This window comes from Saccopteryx leptura, chromosome 3 (genome assembly GCF_036850995.1).
Source record: "Saccopteryx leptura isolate mSacLep1 chromosome 3, mSacLep1_pri_phased_curated, whole genome shotgun sequence".
Taxonomy (NCBI): domain Eukaryota; kingdom Metazoa; phylum Chordata; class Mammalia; order Chiroptera; family Emballonuridae; genus Saccopteryx; species Saccopteryx leptura.
This window is the reverse complement of record NC_089505.1, coordinates 242,762,408-242,785,664: the sequence shown is the minus strand read 5'-3', so window position 1 is coordinate 242,785,664 and position 23,257 is coordinate 242,762,408. Positions and strand designations below refer to the sequence as shown.

Sequence of the window (23,257 nt, the reverse complement as noted above, 5' to 3'; positions counted from 1 at the left end):
TTTCTTGTGTTCAGTATCTCTTGCTGATAGCAGAAAGGATACATTTCATTCTTTCCACAGCCTAGTGCAGAAGTGGAGTAGACATATTTTCTATTTTAATGAGTATAAAATGAAGTGCACAGGGCAGAGAAGAAAAGCACCTAATCAGCATTTGTCAAAAGATGGATTTTTCTCTCCTGAGCTCTACCCTAGAGCTTTCTACTATGTATTTTAGGGAAAAAAGTCACATCTGTTCTCACTGCTCAAAGTGAGACATGAAACAGATTATTCTTCAAAAAGAGTTGTGCTGTTTTCTTCCTCTGTCACCTTACCTCTGTGGAGAAGGAAGAAATATTATACCAGGGACTAAAAGGAAAAACAGTGGCTTAACAGCAAGATAGCAAAATATCCCTTTCCTGAAACCTGGTGAAAGAAACCAAAAGAAACAAACATAGAGGAGAAATTTCATCAACTGAAATTTGAAAATAGCCCCAATCTTAAAACATGAATTTCAAGGGCTGTCTGCCAATTTAAAGTCCATTTGAATTAAAATAAAGGATAACATGGGGTATACAACTCCCAGTATTGAGAAACACAATAGTGGAGGCTCAGAGGGACACCGCAGCTTAGAGAGATAGGCTGGCACTCTCTTTGGAGAGTCGGGATTGCAAACAGCTGGCTTTTCCTCTTTGCTCCAGCTTCTGATGAGGATGAGGTGTGGGGCGAGGCTGGTTGGCTAGGGAGACGGGAAACCATATCCTAGGAGTGAGCTTTGTAACCAAGGGCCAGCAGCACCAAACAAAGGCCATTGTGCAGAGGGAAATATACTTGTCGAACCACCCCAAACAAAAATCTTGCAAACCATGGGGCTTTATTTTAACTTGATGTCTTATCAGAATGACCAGCTCACTCCCATATGAGGAAATAAACCAAAATCCTAGCATCAGGATAGAGTACAGCCCAACCCTCAACACACAGAAGTCAGAGTATTGGGCATTGGCCCTGACAAAGAGAGTGTAGAGATGAAATTTCCCAGGGCAACTGTCCACGGCCAGCAGCAGAGCCTCCCTGCCTCCCCCTGCCCAGGCTGCTGAACTTTTGGAGTAATAATTGAAATCCCTATAACATCCAATTCTCTAGTTTAATTTCTAAGAGAAGAATTTGAACAATGTCCAGGTAGAGAAGGGAAAGGAGATTCTACTCATTCGGATTTGGGGCAAATGAGTCTCAACCAGTGGCTTTCAATTGGGGGCTGTTTCACCCCTCTTTTCTCCAGGGCAACTTGGACAATGTCTGAGAACATTTTTCATTGTTACTACTGGTGTGGCACTACTGGCATCTAGTGGGTAGCGTGAGGGATGCGGCTAAACCTTCAACAATACATAGGACAGCCCCCACAATAAAGAATTATCCCGTCCAAATGTCAGTCATGCTGAGCAGAAGAAATCCCAGAGATAAATTTCCTCCACTGAAAGATTAGTTAGCGAGCGAACAAACACAAAACTCAACGTGCAACCCGTTCAGAATCTGAGGGACGAGTAGATGGATTAATAAAACATTCAAAACGAAAGTTTACATTAGAAAATACAAGAAGAGTTCGAACAACTTATTTATACCTTCAAGGAACTTAACTGAAATGTGTACAGTGAAACCAGAAATGAAAGCCGGGGTGTTAGAATAGAGTTACAGAGAAGTCACAGGAGGTACAGATTAAATGGCAGAAGCCATCGCACAGAGCTCTCTTGCAGCTGTTCTAGAAGGTGCAAAAAGCAGAATCAGTTACAGAGAAAGGGAATCAGTGAGGAGGAGAGCTGGGCTTGAAAGATCACTCCAAAACGGAGGAAAATGGAAGCGAGCACCATTGGAGTGGAGATTCAGGAGGGAGGCAGAGGGATGCTGCCTGCAGATTCAGCGCCTGGGAATGTTGGGATCGCTCACTGGTTCTCAGAGAAGAGCCTGGAACAAACTGAACAAAGGCAAGAGTCCAGTATAGAAGAAAAACTTTCGAAAATGAAGAAAAATGGACAAGTAATGATCCTGATGAAGTTACTTAATTTCAGAAGCACCTACAAATAAAATAACCAAAAAATTAAATTGGTCACGCATACTTAGTTTTTCAAACTTTTTTTTTTAAGAAAATACTTTTTAGCCTGACTTGTGGTAGCACAGTGGATGGATAGAGCATCACCTGCAATGCTGAGGTCGCTGGTTTGAAACTCTGGGCTTGCCTGGTCAAGGCACATATAAGCAGCAACTGCTATGAGTTGATGCTTCCTGCTCCTTTCCCTTCCCCTCTCTCCTCCCCCCCCTTCTTCTTTCTCTTAAGTCAATAAATAAAATATTTTTTAAAACTTTTTTTTTTTTTTACGAAGTGTGAAGGGGTGGCGGGGGGGGGGGGGAGGGCAGGGCAGATAGACACACTCTCACATGCGCCCGACAGGGATCCACCCAGCATGCCCACCAGGGGGTGATGCTCGGCCCCTCTGGGGCATTGCTTCTCTGCAGTTGGAGCCATTGTAGCGCCTGAGACGGAGGCCAAGGAGCCATCCTCAGCACCCGGGCCAACTTGGCTCCAATGGAGCCTTGGCTGCGGGAGGGGAACAGAGAGAGACATAGAGAGGAAGGAGAGGGGGAAGGGTTGAAGGGTGGAGAAGCAGATGGGCGCTTCTCCTATGCGCCCTGGCTGGGAATCAAACTTGGGCTTCCACACGCTGGGCCAACGCTCTGCCACTGAGCCAACCGGCCAGGGCCTAAATCTTTTTTTAATTAAAATACACATATAGGAAGATATGTAAATCTTAAATGTACAGCTCAATATGATTTTACAAGAGGCACATACTTGTGTATCCCCATGTAGGTCAAGAAACAACTTTCCCAGACCCTCAGAAGTTCTCTCAGGCCCCACCCAGTCACAGCCTCCATCCCTCAAGCAAATGATGGCCTGCAGACCAAATCTGGCCCATAACTGTGAGCTAAAAATGATTATTACATTTTTTAATGGTTAAAAAAATCAAAAGAAAAATATCTCAAAATTCCTGAAAATTCTATGAAGTCTAAATTTTAGATTCCTTAAGTTTTAATGAAACATAGCCATGCTTATTTCTGTCTTAATCTATGACTGCTTTCACACTACATCAGCAAAGACGAAGAGTTGCTATAGACACTGTGCCCTGCAAAGCCTTAAATAGTTGCCATCTGGCCCAGAATGTAAAAAGTTTGCTGAACCTTGTCCTTAGGTAGCTATTCTAACTTCTAATATTGATTGGTTTTGCCTGTCCTTGAACTTCAGAGGTATGGAATCATATCTATATCTAGTTACATACATATGCTTTTATTCAATGTTGTGTATACTTTTGTTCAATGTTGTTTGCACAATATTCATAGATTCAACTATGTATAGCAGTGCCTGTAGTTCATTCATTCTCATTGCTGTATAGTATTCCATTTATGAATATACTATTCATCCATTAAATAGTTTATAGTCCTTTGGATTATTTCCAGTTTGGGGCTCTAATGGGTCATGCTGACTTAAGAGATTCTTATATGCGTTTCTTGGTACATGTATATACAAACATATTTCTGTAGGGTATATCTGAGTGGAACTTACGTGGTCAGCTTTCATAAGGACTATTCATTTTTCAAAATGGTTATATCAGTTGGAGTTCCTACTGGCAGTGCTCCACATGCTCACCAGCAGGTGTTGTGAATAGTCTCTCTGCCATTGTGGTAAGTGAATAATCCCATCTAATTGTGGCCTTAATTTATGTTCTCCTGATGACCAATGTGAGGTTCAGCAGCTTTTTGTATGTCCTCCTTTGTAGGGTACCTGTTCAAGCCACTTGCCCATTTCTCTCTTGTGTTTCTTTTTCTTATTGCTTGGTAAGTGTAATTTATTGTAGGTGAATTCTTTGTTGGATATATGTATTGCAATCTCAGAATATTGAGATTAAAAAGTTTTACCTAAGAATTCTATACCCAATAAAGTTGGGATTCTCATGTAAAGCCTTCATAAAAAAACATTTCCAAATATGCAAGAACTCAGATTTTCTGGTGATGAATCAAATAAGTAGAAATTGGGGAAACGGGGGTATGAAGAGGTTAGCAGGGAAGACTAAGTGTATTCAAATATAAAGTCTAAATTTACACAGTTGTGATCTTTTTAAAAAACAAAAGGTAATATATCTACTTATACTACACCTGAAGCAAATTTATTTTTATATATCTCTTTTATAATGAGGGGGGCATATTTACAAGGATACCAACAAAAAAATAGGAGGTAAAGGAGAAAGTGGGAGAAATTATAAAGGTGTTAACTTCTATCTCTTCAAAAGTACCCCTAGCATCACAAAACACATTCTATAGATTTTCCAAATTTCTTGGAGGGACAGTAAAAAGAAAATATCAACTTTATAACAAAAGATAAGAAAGAGGCCCTGGCCGGCTGGCTCAGTGGTAGAGCGTCAGCCTGGTGTGTGGAAGTCCCGGGTTCAATTCCCAGCCAGGGCATACAGGAGAAGTGCCTATCTGCTTTTCCACCCTTTCCCCTCTTCTATCTCTTTTCCTCCCGCAGCCAAGGCTTCATTGGAGCAAAGTTGGCCCGGGTGCTGAGGATGGCTCCATGGCCTCCACTTCAGGTGCTAGAATAGCTCCGGCTGCAACGGAGCAATGCCCCAGATGAGCAGAGCATCGCCCCCTGGTGGGCATGCCGGGTGGATCCTGGTTGGGCACATGCAGGAGTCTGTCTGACTGCCTCCCCGCTTCTAACTTCGGAAAAATACAAAAACAGACAAACAAAAACATAAACATGTAAAACATAAAATGACAGAACACTATGCATGTTGCAATAAATGTAATCAGGGTAAACTCCCACGTTGATTTAAGATTAATGGCATTAAACAGCACCAAGAAAGTTAATAAACCTTATTTCATTATGGGAAAACAATCATATTGGTCACCATTTCAGAGCATGCATATATAATACATATTATATATAATGAAGATATGTATAAAAATTAGGATAATTAGCCTGATTGGTGGTGGTGCAGTGAATAGAGTGTCAACCTGGGATGCTGAGGTCCCAGGTTCGAAACCTTGAAGTCGCCAGCTTGAATACAGAATCATGGGCTTGAGCATGGGATCATCGCCATGATTCCATGGTCACTGGCTTGAAGTCCAAGGTTGCTGGCTTGAGCAAGAGGTCACTGGCTCAGCTGGAGCCCCCATCAAGACACATATGCAAAGCAATCAATGAACAACTAAAGTGATGGAACTACAAGTTGACATTTCTCTCAAAAAAAAAATTAAGATAATTAAATTTATAAATGTGTACTAGTTTTATAACTAAGCATACTTGTTAATAAATCCAGTTTCTTCCCATAGAATATCTTCTTTCTGATACAGACATATAATTAAGGAGAGGGATGTAATTAAACGAAAACAGTCCTCTGTAAGACTCCTTGGGCTGCCTTGTAAACTGCTAAAAGGGAGACAGCAACTTTGATTTTGTTTGGCACTTGGCTGTGTCGGGCCTTTGTGTTTTCACGGCCTTTCCCAGAGAAACCTAACCATTCAGTCCCCAGGCTTGCTTGCTATGGGGTTTGTATACTTCCTTCCTAGCTACTGGGATGGGTGCATATGTGTGCATACATACTGATGTGTGTGATTGTGCACACTAACTTGCGTAGTATACATGCTGCACTGCCTGTTTTCCCACTTAACCCTTTGAGTAGTGAGTTTTTTTCATGCTTGCTGACCCCTGGGAGTGAGTTTTTGTTCAAAAAATGAAATTAGTTCCAGTTGCAGTTTTATTAACTTAAAATCATGTTTGATAACCAGTTTATGGAAACAAGAAGAACATTTGCCTTTTTTAATGTTGCCTTACACATTTTTAAAATAAATCGATCAAGAGGCACAAGGATGTACATGAACGTTCATACTACTCTAAAGGTTAAAACTTGGAGGTCTTTTTTTTTTTTCACTAGATCTGGAGCTGCCTAATTCCTTTTGAAAGCTCTTAGCATTTTATTATATGGATGTGCCATACTGTACTTATAACACATAATATAATATATTATGATAGACATTTAGATTTCTGATAGTGTCATTACAAATAATGCAATGAATAGTCAAGTGCCTATTTACATGTGCCTATTTTGCACATGTAAATGTATATCCAAATTCCTAGAATTTTGACATTCTTTGAAATTGCTGAGTCAAATGGATTGGGTGGTTGTACTTTTAATATATCACTAAACTGTTTTCTGTACTGCTTGCTTTCCTACACCCTCACCAACACAGGAACTTGTCAGACTTTGATGTGATTCATATGAAAGGTAAAACAGGCATGCCTGTACATGTTTGAGCCATTTTCATTTTCTTTTCAAAGAACCATTTTTATCCTTTTTTCATGTTTCTGTTGTTACTGATTATTTTACTATAAGAGGCAGTTAGCCTTTTGTCTGGTGTGAGTTTCAGACTATTTCTTCCCAATGTGGTGTTGGCTTTTGGCTTGATTTTTGGTAGTAAGTACTATAACTATACAGTTTTCTTTAGTTAAATCTATCAGGGTTTTTTGTGTATGCATGTGGCTTCTGAATTTCATTTCATACATAGAAATCTTACCACTTACATGATTATTAAAACTCTTCCATTGTTTTTCTTCCAGAATTTGTATATTTTAATTTTTTTAATTGAAGTTTTCAACCTTTTAGAATGTATTTTGGGATAAGTAATAAGTATGGGTCAAACTTTTCCACCCAGCCAGATAAACTTTTTAAGGCCCAGTCAGTTATTATCCTGTCTTGTTTCTCCTATAAAGTTGAGCATATGTTCTAGATAGAATAGGTATAACATTTTTTTTTACATTTTAAAAATTATGAATTCCATATACTGTACAGGAAATACACAAAACATTCATATGTTGTTTAATGAAAATATACAAAATGAACACCTGTGTAACCACCACCTAGACCAAGAAATAGGCCCTTTCCAGTTTCCCAGACATCCCCTGCATACACTTCCAATCCCATTTCCTTCCTGTCCCTCAGAGGTAACCACTCTCTTGACTTGTGACAATGATTTCCTTTATCTTTTGGTTGAACTATATGAAATTGCCTTTTTTATAGCTAAAAGATTGTTGAATATCTGCAATTTGATATTTCAACCAAGTAATTTCTCCACCTGTGGATCTCTAAACAGGATAGGTGAGTTGATCCTGGTTTTGAATGTTACTCCAGTGGAATTTTACTCTGTTTGTCCTGTGCTGCTTTCGCTCACTCTGGTATAGTTTCCAACCATGTTGTTGCAAGTTGTCAGTTCTCACAGCTGGATGGATGCCAGTACATGACTCTGCTGCACCGCATGTATCCTTCCACTGCTGCTGCACTCTGGGTTGTTCCCAGTGTTGACTACTGCAAAGAATGTTGCTGTGAAAATCCTCATGTTTTGATGCATGTGGTTACCATTTCCTCTAGGACAGGATCAGCAAGTTAGGGCCCCCTGCATAGTTTTTGTTTTTGTTTGGTTTTTAACTTTTTATTTTGAAATAGCTTTATATTTATAGAAGAATTACAAAGTTGGTACAGAAAGTTCCTGTATCCATTTTACCCAGCTTTCCCTAATATAAATATCTTACATAATCACATTTAAAACTCAATTTTTTCACTACTGTTTCTTTTCTGTTCTGGGACCCAGTGCAGGATACCACATTGCATTTAGTTGTCATGTCTCATTGGACGTGAAACAAACTTTCCAAATGCAGTGCAGTATTTGCATAAACTTCTTTTTCTTTCTAGGCTCATAGGATCCCATCAAAACACTATTTTCCAGAGTTACTATTACATAGTCTTTTGGGTCTCATTTCTTTTACTTAGAGAAATTTATTTAAAATTTATTCATGTTGTTGTTGCATGAATCAATAGTTTCTTCCTTTAAAAAAAATTTTTTGGGGGGGTATTTTTCTGAAGTTGGAAACGGGGAGGCAGTCAGACAGACTCCCACATGCGCCCGACCGGGATCCACCCGGCACGCCCACCAGGGGGCGATGCTCTGCCCATCTGGGGCATTGCTCTGTCGCAACCAGAGCATTCTAGTGCCTGAGGCAGAGGCCATGGAGCCATCCTCAGCGCCCGGGCCAACTTTGCTCCAGTGGAGCCCTGGCTGCAGGAGGGGAAGAGAGAGAGAGAGGAAGGAGAGGGGGAGGGGTGGAGAAGCAGATGGGCGCTTCTCCTGTGTGCCCTGGCCAGGAATCGAACCTGGGACTCCTGCACGCCAGGCCGATGCTCTACCACTGAGCAAACCGGCCAGGGCCCCTTTTAAAAAATTTTTAATGAACTTTACATAACATGAAATTAATCATTTTAAAGTGAACAATTCAGTGGGATTTAGTACATTCACAATGTTGTGCAGCCACCACCTGTCTCGTTTCAAAACATTTTCATCACTCCAAAATAAAACCCCATTAAGCATTTACTTCCCATTTCTTCCCCTCCAGCCTCTAGCATCCACCAATCTGCTTTCTGTCTATGGATTTCCTTATTCTGGATATTTTGTATGCATAGGATCATACGATCTGATATTTTGTGTCTGGCTTCTTTCACTCAGCATAATGTTTTTGAGGCTCATCCACATTGTAGCATGAATCAGTACTTCTTCATTCCTTTCTTTATAAAATTGTGGCAATGCCTGACCAGGTAGTGGCACAGTGGGCTCACCAGCTTGAGTGCAGAGTCATAAAAGTGACTTCATGGTCGCTGGCTTTAGCAAGGGGTCACTGGCTCAGCTGGAGGCCCCCTGTCAAGGCACATATGAGAAACAATCAATGAACGATTGAAGTGCCTGCCACAAGGACGAGTTGGTGCTTCTCATCTCCCTTCCTGTGTGTCTGTCCCTGTCCGTCCCCCCCCCCAACTAAAATAAAATAAAATTGTGGCAAATATATATAAGAGAATTTGCTGTTTTCACCATTTTTAAGTATATGGTTTAGTGGCATTAATTACAGTCACAGTGTTTTGGAACCATCACTACTATCTATTTCCAAACCTTTTCATCACCCTAAACAGAAACTCTGTACCCGTTAAGTAATAACTCCCCTTTCCCTACTCCTCCCAGCCCCGATAACCTCTGTTTTTTACTATTAGATATTTCACATAAGTGAAATCATGCAGTAGTTGTCCTTTTGTGCCTAGCTTATTTCACTTAGCATAATGTTTTCAAGGTTCATCTATATTGTAGCAGGTGACAGACTTCATTCCTTTTTCTGATAGGATGATATTTTGTGGCTAGACTACATTTTATTCATCTGTTGGTAGACGCTTGTGTTGTTTTCACCTTTGGCTGTTGTGAACAATGCAGCTGTGAGTGTGGGCATACAGATAGCATTGAGTCCTTGTTTTCCGTACATTTGGGTGGACACCTGGAGCGGAGTGGTTGGCCGACCCCTGGTTTAGAATACGTATGATGATAAACTAAATTCCAGTGTGGTTGGACCAGTCTTGACAACACATAGTTTTGTTGTATTTAAAAATTTTTGCCAATTTGGCCCATGTGTAATGGTATTTCATTGTGATTTTGATTTGTATTTCCTGATTTCTTATGGGGTTGGACACATTGTCACATGTTTATAAGCCGTTTGAATTTCTTGTTGTGTAATGTGCCCATTAATTTTTCTATTGGCGGTCTGCCTTTCCAAATGAATGTTGATGAATTGGTGTCTCCAATTAATGTCTACTCTGTGTTTCTGCAGAACAAATAGTGGAGAAAGATGAAGGTCCGTATTACACTCACCTGGGATCTGGCCCCACGGTAGCCTCTATCCGGGAACTCATGGAGGAGCGGTGAGTGATGCGCTAATGTCCAAGGAGAAATGGGCAAGTTGTTCATGGAATATGGATTTCAAGCACCCCCTCTTTCCTTGCCTGTGCTAGACGACATACTGAAAGGAGGAGTGACATTCAGATTGTGGAAGGTTGCGTGTAGATTCTCACCCCTGTAGCTTCTTTCTATCCGTAGGTCTGCCCTCCATCAATCTTCCTTCCTCTTTCCTTTTCTCTTTCTTGAACTATTTTTTTATCGAAGAAATATGGTTAAATGGTTCTGTGTCCTATAGACTTTCCCGTGGTCTGAATTTTGCTGCTAGCTCTCCTGTGGCATGTTTAGTGTGGTCTTCTGCCCTGTGTCCCATAAAATGTCTCAAGGCTTGATCAGAATCAGATTTTTTCTCTCTTTTATTTTTTTTTCAAAATTTCTTTATAGGTGATATTTTATACCTCAACTAGGAGGAATGTACTGTCTCATCTTTGGCCAGTGGATGCCTTCTGAGTCCTTTCAACATGATCCTAGGAGTCTTGAATAGCTTTCTTGGTTTCTTTTGTGACAGGAGGCTCTGGGCTCACATTGTACATTTGTCCAGGAAGTCCTGGCTCCTTCTTTGGAGGGAAAAAGAATTTAGAAAGCAGACTCTGGATACTGGATATGCTCATTGCCACTGGGTTGCTTGCTCATTGTTTCTAGATCATTTCAGTAGAAAGAGCTAAGATGTGTGTGTAGGTTTTTTATTTTTGCCATTGTTTTGTGATTAAATATATCGTGAGTTTTTATTGACACTTCCAATTTGAACTCAAGCGTATAGGGTTTCTACCTAATAGCTCTCTTTTGGTTTTTAAGCAGTTTGTGTAGATAGAGACTTTAAAATCTGTGTATGTGTCCACAGCATTTGTTAAATGCTGTGAATTCCAGTATATGGAGAGGTAAAAAGCTTGGTGATTGGGAGCCTGTGGGTACTGGAGCTAGACTGAGGTCTAGTCAGTCCTTGTCCCGCCACTTACTGCTGAGTCACTCAAATTCTGTGACTCAGTTTTCTTTTCTGCAAGATGGAGATGATGGTAGAAGAGCACACACCATAGGAGAGTTGTAAGGACAATCTAAACTGGTTTTATGTAAAACACTTAGTGTTTATTAGTAAGTACCAAATGCAGAGTCTATCTCATAAACACATGGACTGACTGCATTTTTTTAACAAGAATTAGTATTTTAATAGCAAAAGTGAAGATTATGTAGACATAAACATGTTAGTTCATACATATACATACATGTGTGGAAGGCTGAGTTGACTCCCAAGTTTCTACAAATTTGGGAATCAGACTTTGACCAGGGGAGCCAGACTAATCCTGTCATTACGATAGCAGGGAACATGATTTTGAGCTGAATAACTCAGAGCATCTGTGAGTGAATAAAAGGTAAGATGGATGGAGGATAGTGATCTGCTGTGATCATTTTAAATTATCCTGTCCTGTCTGTAAACATTTATATTCAAAGTAGCCTATCAGAAAAGCAGTTGATCAAGGACCCAATCTGTAAATTCAAGTCTAACTGAAAGGGCACTGCTAAGTCTAGGAGAATAACACAGACTTAAGATGGGGTGTGTTGCACGTGCATGCCTGTGTGTATTGCAGCTTCAAGGTTGGGAGGTGTATTGTACATCCACATGTGTGTGTGTTGCAGCTTCAAGGTTGGGAGGTGTATTGTACATCCACATGTGTGTGTGTGTTGCAGCTTCAAGGTTGGGAGGTGTATTGTACATCCACATGTGTGTGTGTGTTGCAGCTTCAAGGTTGGGAGGGGCGCCATTTTGGCCGTTGATTTTTGTAAGGAATCCTTACACTAATGTTTGCAGGTTGAAGGTTGTCGGGGAGTCAAATGTACAAGTTGGATCTGGGACAGTTTTTGTGTGTGTGTTTCTTGGTCACAATTTTATGAGATTTCTAGATAGCACTCTAAATAACTTTTAGTTATAGAAGACTGTGTTTTGAAACAAGGGTTAAAATATAGTGATAAAGTTGATAGTGATAAAGTCTTTTTTTTCCTTCCTTATTGCTTTAAAAATAACAGCCCACTGACCCAATGGAGAAATTCCTCTCAAGACCAGGAATACTTGTGTTTTCCCTCAGCAGCTGGTTTATTTTTATCCTGAGGACCTTGTAAATCATGTAACAGGTTGCGTTTGCATCTTTCTGTTGGCTGCTCGTACACTTAGAACCAGCTTTGTGTACCCCCATTAGGAGGAACATAATTTTCTCATCTTTGGTCCATGGGACCTATTCCGATTCACTCCTGAGTCCTTCTGACAGGATCCGAAGCAGTCATTATTAGCTTCCTTGATTTCTCACATGATGGGATGTTCTGAGCTCATCTCAAAAATACATACAAGACTCCAGTCTTTGTTTTCTGTACCAACATCATGTCTCTGTGTTCCCACCTTCACCCTAAACCCATCACCTGTTGTTTCTGTCATATAGACTTCTCTTTAAGTTCCTTTTGGAACAAGAAGGAGAATGAACAATTGATAGAAATAACCTGGCTGGGGGTCTGGTTGCTGACTGGTTCAGGCTGTTTCTTTCCCTAGACCTCCCCCCTTTCTCTTCAGGACCACTCTACTGCCTGGGGTTGGCCAAAAGGCAACTAAAATCCAGGAGACATTGGTGCTTTTAGCTAACCTGGTAAAGATGTGGGAGGAGGGGAAGTCCAAAGGGAATCCTAAAATATCCCAATTTATTATGTGTTCCTCCTGGTTACCCAGCTCCTCGTTGTCGATGATGACTGTAATCAGTTCAGACACATTTCTGAGAAAGCTGTGTTGCACAAAGCCATGTGGCCTCTGGGTGGAAGGCGGTTCTCTGCAGACTAGGAGTTTGTTAAAGGTTCATTCTGAAATTGAAGAGCCAGCACTGTTCCTCTGAGTTTTGGGGAGCCTATCTCATTGCTATGTGGTAGAGGTAACCCCGTAGAAGCACCACTTTAGGACAGTGGTTCTCAGACTAGAGTGTGTTTCTGTCTCCTGGGGGGCTTATGGAAGCCCAGATCATGGGGCCCCAGCCCCAAGTCCTTAACCTAGCACCTTGGTCGGCAAACTGTGGCTCGCGAGCCACATCCGGCTCTTTGGCTCCTTGAGTATGGCTCTTCCACAAAATACCACGTGCGGGTGCTACCTCGAAAAGGAATGTACCTACCTATATAATTTAAGTTTTAAAAATTTAGCTCTCAAAAGAAATTTCAATCGTTGTACTGTTGATATTTGGCTCTGTTGACTAATGAATTTGCCGACCACTGACAGGTCTATAACCCCAGTCCGCATTCCTCCCAGGTTTCTAGGTGATGCTGGTCCTGGCATCACCCTTTAAGAACTATTGGCTAGGATGATCAGGTTACCCTTGGGAATAAGATTTCAGCCTGTTCTTTCAGACTTAGTTTAGGGTTTAAGAATTCATCTATATTCTAAACAGGTCTACTAATGACAGGCCAGAAAGTAAGACATTTAAGAAAAAAAGAATTAGGCCTGGCCAGTTGGCTCAGTGGTGGAGCGTTGGCCTAGTGTGTGGAAGTCCCAAGTTCAATTCTTGGTCAGGGCACACAGGAGAAGCGACCATCTGTTTCCCCACCCTTCCCCCTCCCCCTTCTCTCTCACTCCCTCTCCCACAGCCATGGCTTGAATGGTTTAAGTAAGTTGGCCCCCCAGCACTAAGGATGGCTCCATGGCCTCACCTCAGGCACTGAAATAGCTCAGTTGCTGAGCAACAGAGCAGCAGCCCCAGATGGGCAGAGCGTCACCCTGTAGGGTGGCTTGGAGCATGTGTGGGAGTCTGTCTCTCTGCCTCCCTGCCTCTCACTTAATTAAAAAAAAAATTAAATCTAGAATTGGTTGATTGTCTTTAAACATTGAGACAGTTTTGGTTTTTTATTTTAAAAAATGTCTAGCTGGTCTTTCAGTGTTTGGCCCTTGTACTTGCTCTGGAATATGCAGTTTACTGCAGGAAGCATTTCTTGCAAGGTTGGGATGGTGGGGAAGGTCCTCGTCAGAAAGCCTAGATCCATGTCCTTGGATCACCCTCTTGTGGGGAACATGATATGCTGTCTGTTTCGGTGAGAGCAGTATGGTCACCTCCGCTGCTCTTCCCACAGTGACCCCAGCACACCCGAGTGCCTGGCCTCTGCCCTTATGGGCTGCTTCCTGAAAAATCTTGTTGAATTGAAAGTTCTCAGGGACCCAGACAAAAGCAGCGCTCTCTGGTCTCATCCTCTTGAGCCAGACCACACTGTGTGAACTCCCCAGAGAGCTGTCTGCAAGCACATTATATATGGGACTAACATAGCCTTAAAATTTTAATGTAATTATCACAAACACTTTTTACCTCTTCACTGAGACCTTGAGTGAAATAGAGAACTCAGAAAAACCATAGGTCAGCGTTTTAAAAATTATTAGTTCTTTTTTCCAATTACAAAAATAAAACATGTCTATAAAAGGCCTTTTAAAAAAAGTTTAGAGTGAATAAGGCTAACAATGCATCTTCCCAGAAGAAACTTTTTTAAAAATGCTTACCTTTTTTTTTTTTTAAGCATAAGAGATAGACAAAGAGAGGGACAGATAGGGACAGACAGGCGGGAAGGGAGAGAGATGAGAAGCAGCAAGTCTTCGTTGTGACACCTTAGTTGTTCATTGATTGCTTTCTCATATGTGCCTTGACTGGGGGGCTACAGCACAGCAAGTGACCCCTTGCTCAAGCCAGTGACCTTGGGCTCATGCCAGTGACTTTCAAGCCAGAGACCTTTTGGCTCAAGCCAGTGACCATGGGGTCATGTCTATGATCCCACACTCGAGCCAGCAAACCCATGCTCAAGCTGGATGAGCCGGTGCTAAGCCAGCGACCTTGGGGTTTCGAACCTGGGTCCTCGCTTCCCAGTCCAGTGCTCTATCCACTGCGCCACCACCTGGTCAGGCAAAAAGTACTTACCTTTCAAATTTTTCTAAGCATCTACAAAGGTATACATATGGATATAAAGACATTTTGAACCAAATGGAATCAATCATAATAAACCTACTATTTGCAGCTGCTTCTACCCCTTTAATTTATTTCGTGTCAGTATATATAATTCTGTCAAATCCTTTAGATGGCTACATGGTTTTCCATTGTATAGAAAATTATTGTATTTTATTTAGCCAGTCCTATGCTGGACATTTAAGTTGTTTCTGATTTTGCTATTGTTGATGCAACAATGAATATCTTATTTCTAAATCTTGGCATATTTGCATAGTTATTTCTGAGGTAGAAATTTCTAGAAGTAGAGTATGGGAGATAGAACATATATATTATTGAATATATATGTTAACAACATGTATAATTGTAATAGCTGTAACATTACCCTCTATGAAGTAATATGTTAGAATAGTATGCTGGAATCACTATGGAAATCCAAGGATAGTTTGAGTTAGAAAGTCTGTTTAAATGCATACCATGTTAATTGACCAAAGGAGAAAAACTACTCAGTTATCTCTCTCCTTAGATACTAAAAATTTATTTGATAAAAGTAATTCTTTTTTTTTAACATTAAAAAAAATTTTTTTTTGAATTTATTGGAGTGACATTGGTTAATAAAATTATACAGGTTTCATGTGCACAGTTCTATAGTACATCATCTGTGCCCTGTACAGATAGATGTGTGTTCACCACCCCAAGTAAGTCTCCCCCCATCACCCTCTCTCCCCCCTTCCACTCCACCGCCTCCTCTCCCTGCCCCCAAAAGTAATCAATTCTTGATTTAAAGTCCTTAGAACAGGATACCCTTTCAAAGTAAGGAAGTCTCTGTCTCTATCCCAAAGTCAGTGAGCTTCATGCTCAGTGATGAATAGTTGGGAACATGTCTGGTAAAGTCAAGAAATAAGTGAAGATGCCTACTAGCGTGTCGGAAGCACTAGCCAGTAGAGACGGAAGACTGAAATAGAGGCATAAAAAGTGGAAAGGAGGAGGCAGCAAACGACTGCTCTTTGCAGGTGCTGTGATACTGTTCCTGAAACTAAAAAGCTATTAAAAATAAGACAATTCAGTAAGATGGTTGCTTACATTATTAAGAATAATTCATGTTTATTGGACTCTTCCCTCATGCCAGAAACTTCAAAGCACTATAAATAATGCACTCTATGTGAATTGCCTCGTGTGGTCTCTTTACAAACCTAGGAGAAAGAAATCATTTTTATCTTCATTTTAGAGATGGGGAAACTGAGGTTTGGAGAAGTTCAGTCATTTGGCCCCAGTCCTTGTAGGAAGAAAGTGGCCGGGCTGGCACTCAAGCCAGTCTGTCTGGCCTCCAGACTGCACTTAGAGCGTCTTTACCCTCAGGTAGTTGTGTGGCCTTGAGCAGGTCAGTTCAGCTCTGGGGTCCATAGTTTCATCACCTCTGAAGGTGCTTTGGTTAACTTGGTGGTCTCAGAATCCCTGAGCATGTGTCATGTGTACATGTGTGTGGGACAGGGCAGAAGTGTGTGAGGGAACCAGACGTGTTTCCTGTCTGGGGGGACCTCAGAGCTGGTTTGTGCTTTGAAGGGTCACTTTTCCCTGGCCCCAGCTCTCCTCGTCATGTTCAAATGACAGCTGGGGATTGTTGAGAGAGAACAATAAAGGTTTCCATATTTATTTTCTTTTGTTTATTGAATTTATAAATGGCTAGCTAGCTCTTAGGGTGACTCGGCTAATAGGACTCGACACAAACGCCTACGTTTGGCCTCCTCCTGGGAGGCTCAGAGACAATAATCAGGGACATCCTGCTTCTCTCTGGGCCAGAGCTGGGCCAGATGGACCAGAGGTCCTGGGAACCTGGACGTAGCCACCGTCCTCTCGGGCTCTCGGCACACTCTCGCTTTCTTCTCCATTGCCCCACAGTAACGAGACACCCATTGAGGCTTGCCTTCTACTGTAAGTTCTCTCCTCTGGGTTCCTCGGAGCTAATGGTGCTTCTGTCTTCCTCTCCAGGTATGGAGAGAAGGGGAAAGCCATCCGGATCGAGAAGGTCATCTACACCGGGAAAGAGGGGAAGAGCTCCCGCGGCTGCCCCATCGCAAAGTGGGTGAGTGTTGTAACCCCACAGCCAAGGCTGTGCCTCACTCTGCTGGGCTGGGGCGTGTAGAGGAAGCAGACACGTTTACTGTCCAAGGAACCTTGGTGCTGGCACCTGGTGCTTGGTTAGGGTCCTTTTCCCCCAGCCTCGGCTCTTTGTCCTCCGTTTGTTTAAATGCCAGCCCCCAGCCCCCTGGGCTGGCCTCATTGCTGCTCTGGTCATTTACATGGCTCATTCCAGTCCCTTGTTCGAGGCTGTAGGGACCAGAGAAGGGGAAGCTGGAGAAGGTGTCTTAGCCCAGCCTGAGCAGCACTGTGGCCACCTGTTTGACTCCTCTGCCCCTGCTGTGTGCGCAGAGCTGCTGGAGTTTCTGTCTCCTGTTTGGAATGGGCTAGGTTAGTCAGGGTCAGGGACAGCCTTGTTCCTGTCTTGCTTCTGAGCCACTGTTTCCTGTAAGGCAGCCTGAATGTCTCAGCAGGGAGATGTTGGTGACTTAGACCCCACCTTCACCCAGACAAAGGTTTCTGACCCTATGCTTACAGTCCACAAAGAGATTTCTAGAACCACTGCAGAATGAGTGCCTGGGAACAGCGGCACGTCGTCGGTGGCTCTGAGCTCAGCACTGTGCTGGGTGCGCGGTAGGGGGATATACAGGGGAAATCGAAGGCTCTGCCCTTAGTTTCCAGCTGCTTATGGTATCAGTACACATAAAATCACAGAGATGTGGATAATCGAGGCCTGACTTTGAGAGGCAGACTTGGTGCTCTAGAGTTCAGGGACAGGGACACAAGAGGAACATCAGGCTAGGTTTCCCAGAGACTGTGGCCATGTGTAGGGCCGTGAATACAGGGCCAGACTAGGCGGGCCTAGGAGAAGGTAGAAGCATTCCTGGTGAGGAGAGTCATGTGGGTGAAGACAGAAAGGCTGAGTGAACACACATGGTGCACTTGAATGAAGGACAGTGGTAAATGACCTTTGTCAGCCTGTGTCCATCTGTGTCCTGCCTGTCCTTATCTGGTATCTACCCTATGCCTTTGCACTTTTGTATTTAATGAAAATAGTAAGTCTGAACTTAAACTGCCCCGTATCTATTTGTAGACATTTTCAGTCAGTATTACAGAATTATTTACAGTGGAAGAACCTGGAACTGTTTAAGTCATTCATAGGTATGAAGAAGTGTGTTGTTCCCACCCTAGTGAAAGTTGGTTGTAGTTGGTTGTGTGTCTTTCTGTGGCTGATTGGGGAAGTGACTTCTGCCTGCTAATTCTTGCAGCCCTTGGAATTCCAAAGTCTTGGGTAGGAAACTGAAGATCCTTGGGGCACAGGTAGAATTAAAGACTGTTCCAGCTTCAGAAATAGCAGGTATCTTAAGGAAGAGACACAGCCAGCTGTGTGGGTGGCACTGAGGAAGAGTATGCATTCCCAGCCCTGGTGACCTCATGGTGGAGAGGTAGCACCTGACTGGGGCTGTGTGTCCCTGCTGAGGGCTGGGGAGAGCACAGTGACCTGAGCAGGGAAGGAGGGAGGTGCCAGGTGAGGTGATCACTTCCTGGGGCCACGAGAGGAGAGTAGAATGATGGAGGAAGAGGAATGGGTCGGCAGTGTGGTGGTCCTTTGGGGTCCGTGGACAGAGCCCAGTATAGAGCCTACAGAGCACTGTGAACTTGAAGTTTTGCCGAAGGATGGAACAGCTTGTGGGTGACATTGCCGAGCCCTGGGTCGGTGATGCTAGCTTTGAAATAAAAATCCAGATAGTAGGAAATGCATAGTGACAGTGTTCTCAGAGGCAGGGAAATTCCTGTATCTGATGAGAAAGGAAATATGATGAAAATGTATTTTTTTTATAAGAGCAAATGGTTTATATAGAATTCAGGGATCTCAAACTCGCGGCCCGCAGACTAATCCACGAAGTTCAAAATATTAAAATATTAAATAAATATTAAATATTAAATTTAATATTAAAATATTAAAATATTTTGAACTTCATGGATTAGTCTGCGGGCCGCACAAAATTGTTCGGGCCGCGAGTTTGAGACCCCTGAAGATCATAGAACTCTTCCAGTGACAAGAAAATGGAAGTACTGATAGAGTGAGTGTGTGTTTTCTAGCCATCACCCCCAATGGAGTGGACTTCTCTGTGTTTTACCTACACGGCCACCAAACACTATGTATTTTGGTGGGTATGACTCATCTAAGGAGTTCCACCTCGTTGGAAGTTGGAGAGGTGGCAGTTGTTCCTTTCCCTGCACCCCTGGGGAAGTGACCCACAAATGCCAAGATGATCCTTGGTGGCAGAGTGGTGTCAGGGGCCTAAGACAGGCGAGTAGCAGTGTCCAGCTATCTCTGATGGACAGTGCCTCCTGTTGGTCTCCTACCCTGCCTGGTTCCATGTCTAGAGCCGGGTTTTTCTTTTCCAATCAGGGTTTGTGTCTCTGTTTGCAGCCTGAACTCCCAACCAGTACCTTCAGCTAAAAACCTCAGATGGTAACTAAGTTCATAGTAGGGCCTCACCAAATGTTACTCTCCTACCTTGGAAAGTGTGACTGAACAATACTTGCACCTGACAAGTTCTAGACGTGACTTGCCAGGATCTTGGGGGACAGAGTTGAGGCATATCATGGGTGCCTAGCAAATGTGTGTTAAGAAATCAGAAGGATGACGCAGAGAGCTGCTGGTAATCTCTGATTTTGAGGTGGCCTCTACAAACTGGAAGTCACTGAGCATGGGAGTCAGAGTGTGACCCAGATAGCATTCCAAAGGCCAGAATACGCAGAGGCGCACAGAAGCATAATGCTGCAAACAGCAAAAATGGCTTTTGGTAGAAGAGCCATGAAGATGCTGATTGGGCCAGCCTGTAAGGATAACGGCTCAGAAGGCAGGTGTCTGAAGGCCCTTCCGGGGCATGGTGGAATGGATTTGCTGGGAGCCCTGGGGGCTGAAACTAAATACCAAGGGTACAGGTGGGTAGATTGGGGTTTCTGTTGAGTGCTGTGTTACCCTTGGTTTAGTGCTCATGGGATTCCTGCCCAGGATCTGAGTGAGATGTTTGTGATTCTGTGACGGCATGTGACCTGTTGGTGTTGCCATGCTAAGGTGTCGCTGTGTTCATACCTGCCATTGGCCTTGGCTCTTGCACTTTGTGCATTTCATTCTGCGGGGTTCCTTCATAGAGTGGGGGAAGGGAGCTCCTCTTTGTTTTCTTGAGTGTACCCCTAGGCCTGGGAAGGTGTGGCCACAGAGTGTCCGCGTGCACCTAGTGACATGTGTGTTTGCCACGCGAGAAACCAGAAAGGTGTGACTTGATCACAGCTTGACAAGTCACGTGTCTCTTTGAGTGCTCTGAACGCATGTCCCACCAGTGACATAAACCAGTGAGCTGCCCTGGCACTGAGCACTGAGCAAAGGTTGGCAATGGTGCCTTGAAAACCCTAGTCACAGGGACCTCTGTCTTACCAGTGCCTGCAGGTGTATGCTAGTGCCATGATATGCCCAGGTCCATGCGTGGGAAGCCAGCTGATCATGCAGAGAGTTCTAACACACATGTGACTTAACAGCATGTTTATGTGTTACTGATCCCAAAAGACAGTTTAAAAATAATCGTATAAATGATGCTTTACCATTATTGCTATGGCTCAAAGCAGGAACTTATGTCCCAGAGATATGTTTCATTTAGCACATAAGGCTTCCTTAAAAATTTTGAAGGAAATTCTGATATGTGATACAACAGGGACAAACTTTGAAGACATTATGCTAAGTGAAATAAGCCAGGCACAAAGGGGCATATATTATGTGATTCCACTTGTGTGAGGTACCCAAAGAGGTCAGACTCATGGACTGATATTAAGTAAAATTGTGATTACCAAGGTCTAGGTCCGGGAAAAATAGGGAATTAGTGTTTAATGGGTACAGAGTTTCTGTTTTGGAGGATGGAAAAGTTCTGGAGATGGAAAAATTCTGGTGATGGTTTTGCAACAGTATGAATGTACCTTAATTTAGCCTCTGAACTGTACACTTAAGAATAGCTAAAATGGTAAATTTTATGTCATGGGTATTTTACCACAATAAAAAATTTGGATTTACAGCTTTTTTATTTATTGATTTTAGAGAGAGAGGAAGAGATTTATTTTTCCATTTATGCATTCATTGGTTGAATCTTGTATGTGCCCTAACTGGGAATCGAACTCGCAACCTTGGCATATCAGGATGACATTCTAACCAACTGAGCTACCTGGCCAAGGCTAAAAAAATTGGATTTGGTGCCCACATCTTTCTAAGGGAGATTTCACATAATCATCTGAATTTCTATTTTCTTCTTGCAAAGTTGCACAGGGTAGGTGCATTACGCTGGAATTCCCTTTAAGCAGTGGTTGATGAAGAGGAGGCCTACCTTCCTCCTTTTGAAGATGCAAGTGCTTTTCACTTTACCATGGTCCACACTACTTCCTAGACTTATATCTGACCCATTTTCCTCCTTTATGTCACCTGCCTGAATGCCCCTTCAACACTGATACACTCATGACCACGTATGCCTCCAGCTCAGGCACCTCCTGTCCTCTAGACCCACTCTGTTGGGCCTACTGGAAAGAGCCACTCAGGTGTTCCAGAGGACCTCGACCCTGGCAGTTTCCCCGTCAACAACCCCCCACCAGTAACAACCAGTAAACAACACCTACTCACACTCTTACACCGCAAAACATGGAAGTCACTTAAGACTTCCCTGTCCCTCAATTCCTGTAGTCAGGTGGTCCCAAAGTCACCTTTCCCCAAAATGTCTCTGGAATCCATTCTGTTTCCTTTTTTATTGCCCACTGCCCTAGTTCAGGACTTTGTGCTTGTATTATGTCTGTGGTCTCCCAGCCTCCCCCCTTTCTACAGCATGAAGCTATGTATTAAGTCTCCTGCTTATAGTCCCTGGAACCCTCACCGTGAGTCTTTGTCCCTCGGTCTGCCACTCAGAATCCTTCCCATTCTGCTCCCTTCATAGGCGCCACCTACATCTTATCTGGCTATAGAGGTACTTGGGATGCTTAGGGGACATCCATCCTCTTTCTCCGGCTCCCAGGACCCTTCGCCTTGACACTGTGAGCCAGGACCGTGGTTTAGAGTGAGTGAACCTGGTGAGGAATGGCCACATACTGAGTTGCAGAGCAGTGTAGTGTTTAAGGCCCTTGCTTTTTAGTCAGCAGCCTTATTGAGATGTAATTCACATACCATCCTATCGACCCAAAGTATAGCATTCAGCCTGGCCTGTGGTGGCACAGTAGATAGATCATCCACCTGGAATGCTGAGGTCACCGGTTTGAAACCCTAGCCTTGCCTGGTCAAGGCACATATGACAAGCAACCAATGAACAATTAAAGTGAAGCAACTATGAGTTGATACTTCTTGCTTACTCCTCTCTGTAAGTCAATAAATAAAATCTTTAAAATAACACACATATAATTCAGTGGTTTTTTGGTATATTGCATTATTAATTTTTTTAAGTTGTAGTAAAATATGCATAACAAAATTTGTCATTTTAACCATTTTTAAGTGTGCAGTGACGTCAACTACCTGCACATTGTTATGCAACTGTCACCACAATCTAACTTTTTCATTATTCCACTTTGGAATTCTCTACCCATTAAACAACCACTCTGAATTCCCTCTACCCCTCAGCACCGGGTAACCACCGTTCTACTCTCTCTATGTGAATTTGTCTATTCCAGGTACCTCATGTAAATGGAACCATACAGTATTTGTCCTCTTGTGTCTGGCTTATTTCACTTAGCATGATCTCAAGGTTCATCCATGTTATAGCATGAGTCACAATTTTTTTTTAAGTGAGAGAGGGGGAGATAGTGATACAGACTCCTGCATGCGTCCTGACCAGATCCACTCAGCAACCCTTGTCTGGGGCCAATGCTCGAATCAGCCAAGCTATCCTCAGCACCTGGGGCCAACACTAGGACCAGCCAAGCCACTGGCTGAGAGAGGAGAAGAGAGAGAGAAGTGGGAGAGGGAGGGGAAGCGAAGTACATGGTTGCTTCCCTTGTGTGCCCTGACTGGGAATTGAACCTGGGACATCTGCACGCCAGGCTGACGCTCTATCATCTGAGCCAACAGGAAGGGCCTATCCTTCATTTCTAAGATTCAGTAACATTCCATTGTATGGCTGTGCCACATTGTATTTATCTATTCATCAGTTGGTGGACACTGCCTTTGGCTGTTGCAAATACTGCTGCTGAGAACATGGGCAATAAGTATCTGTTTGGGTCCCTGCTCTGGTTCCCTTGGTTACATTCCTAGGAGTGATTGACTAGTTATATGGCAATTGCATGTTTAGCTTTTTGAGATGCCAAAAACTGTTTCCCACAGCACCAAGGTCCTTGCTTTTTAACCAGAAACATACAGATAT

At 42.9% G+C, this 23,257-nt stretch overlaps 1 protein-coding gene across 5 annotated transcripts in view; it reads left to right on the top strand.

Moving 5' to 3' along the window:
• The window catches only part of TET3 (tet methylcytosine dioxygenase 3), a 116,609-nt gene that overhangs the window by 69,502 nt on the left and 23,850 nt on the right, over positions 1 to 23,257 (top strand). For all 5 annotated transcript variants that reach the window (XM_066377961.1, XM_066377962.1, XM_066377964.1 and 2 more), the window contains 2 exons: positions 9,722 to 9,812; positions 16,776 to 16,869. In XM_066377961.1, the coding sequence (XP_066234058.1) occupies positions 9,722 to 9,812; positions 16,776 to 16,869 (185 nt within the window). The remainder of the gene's footprint in view (positions 1 to 9,721; positions 9,813 to 16,775; positions 16,870 to 23,257) is intronic.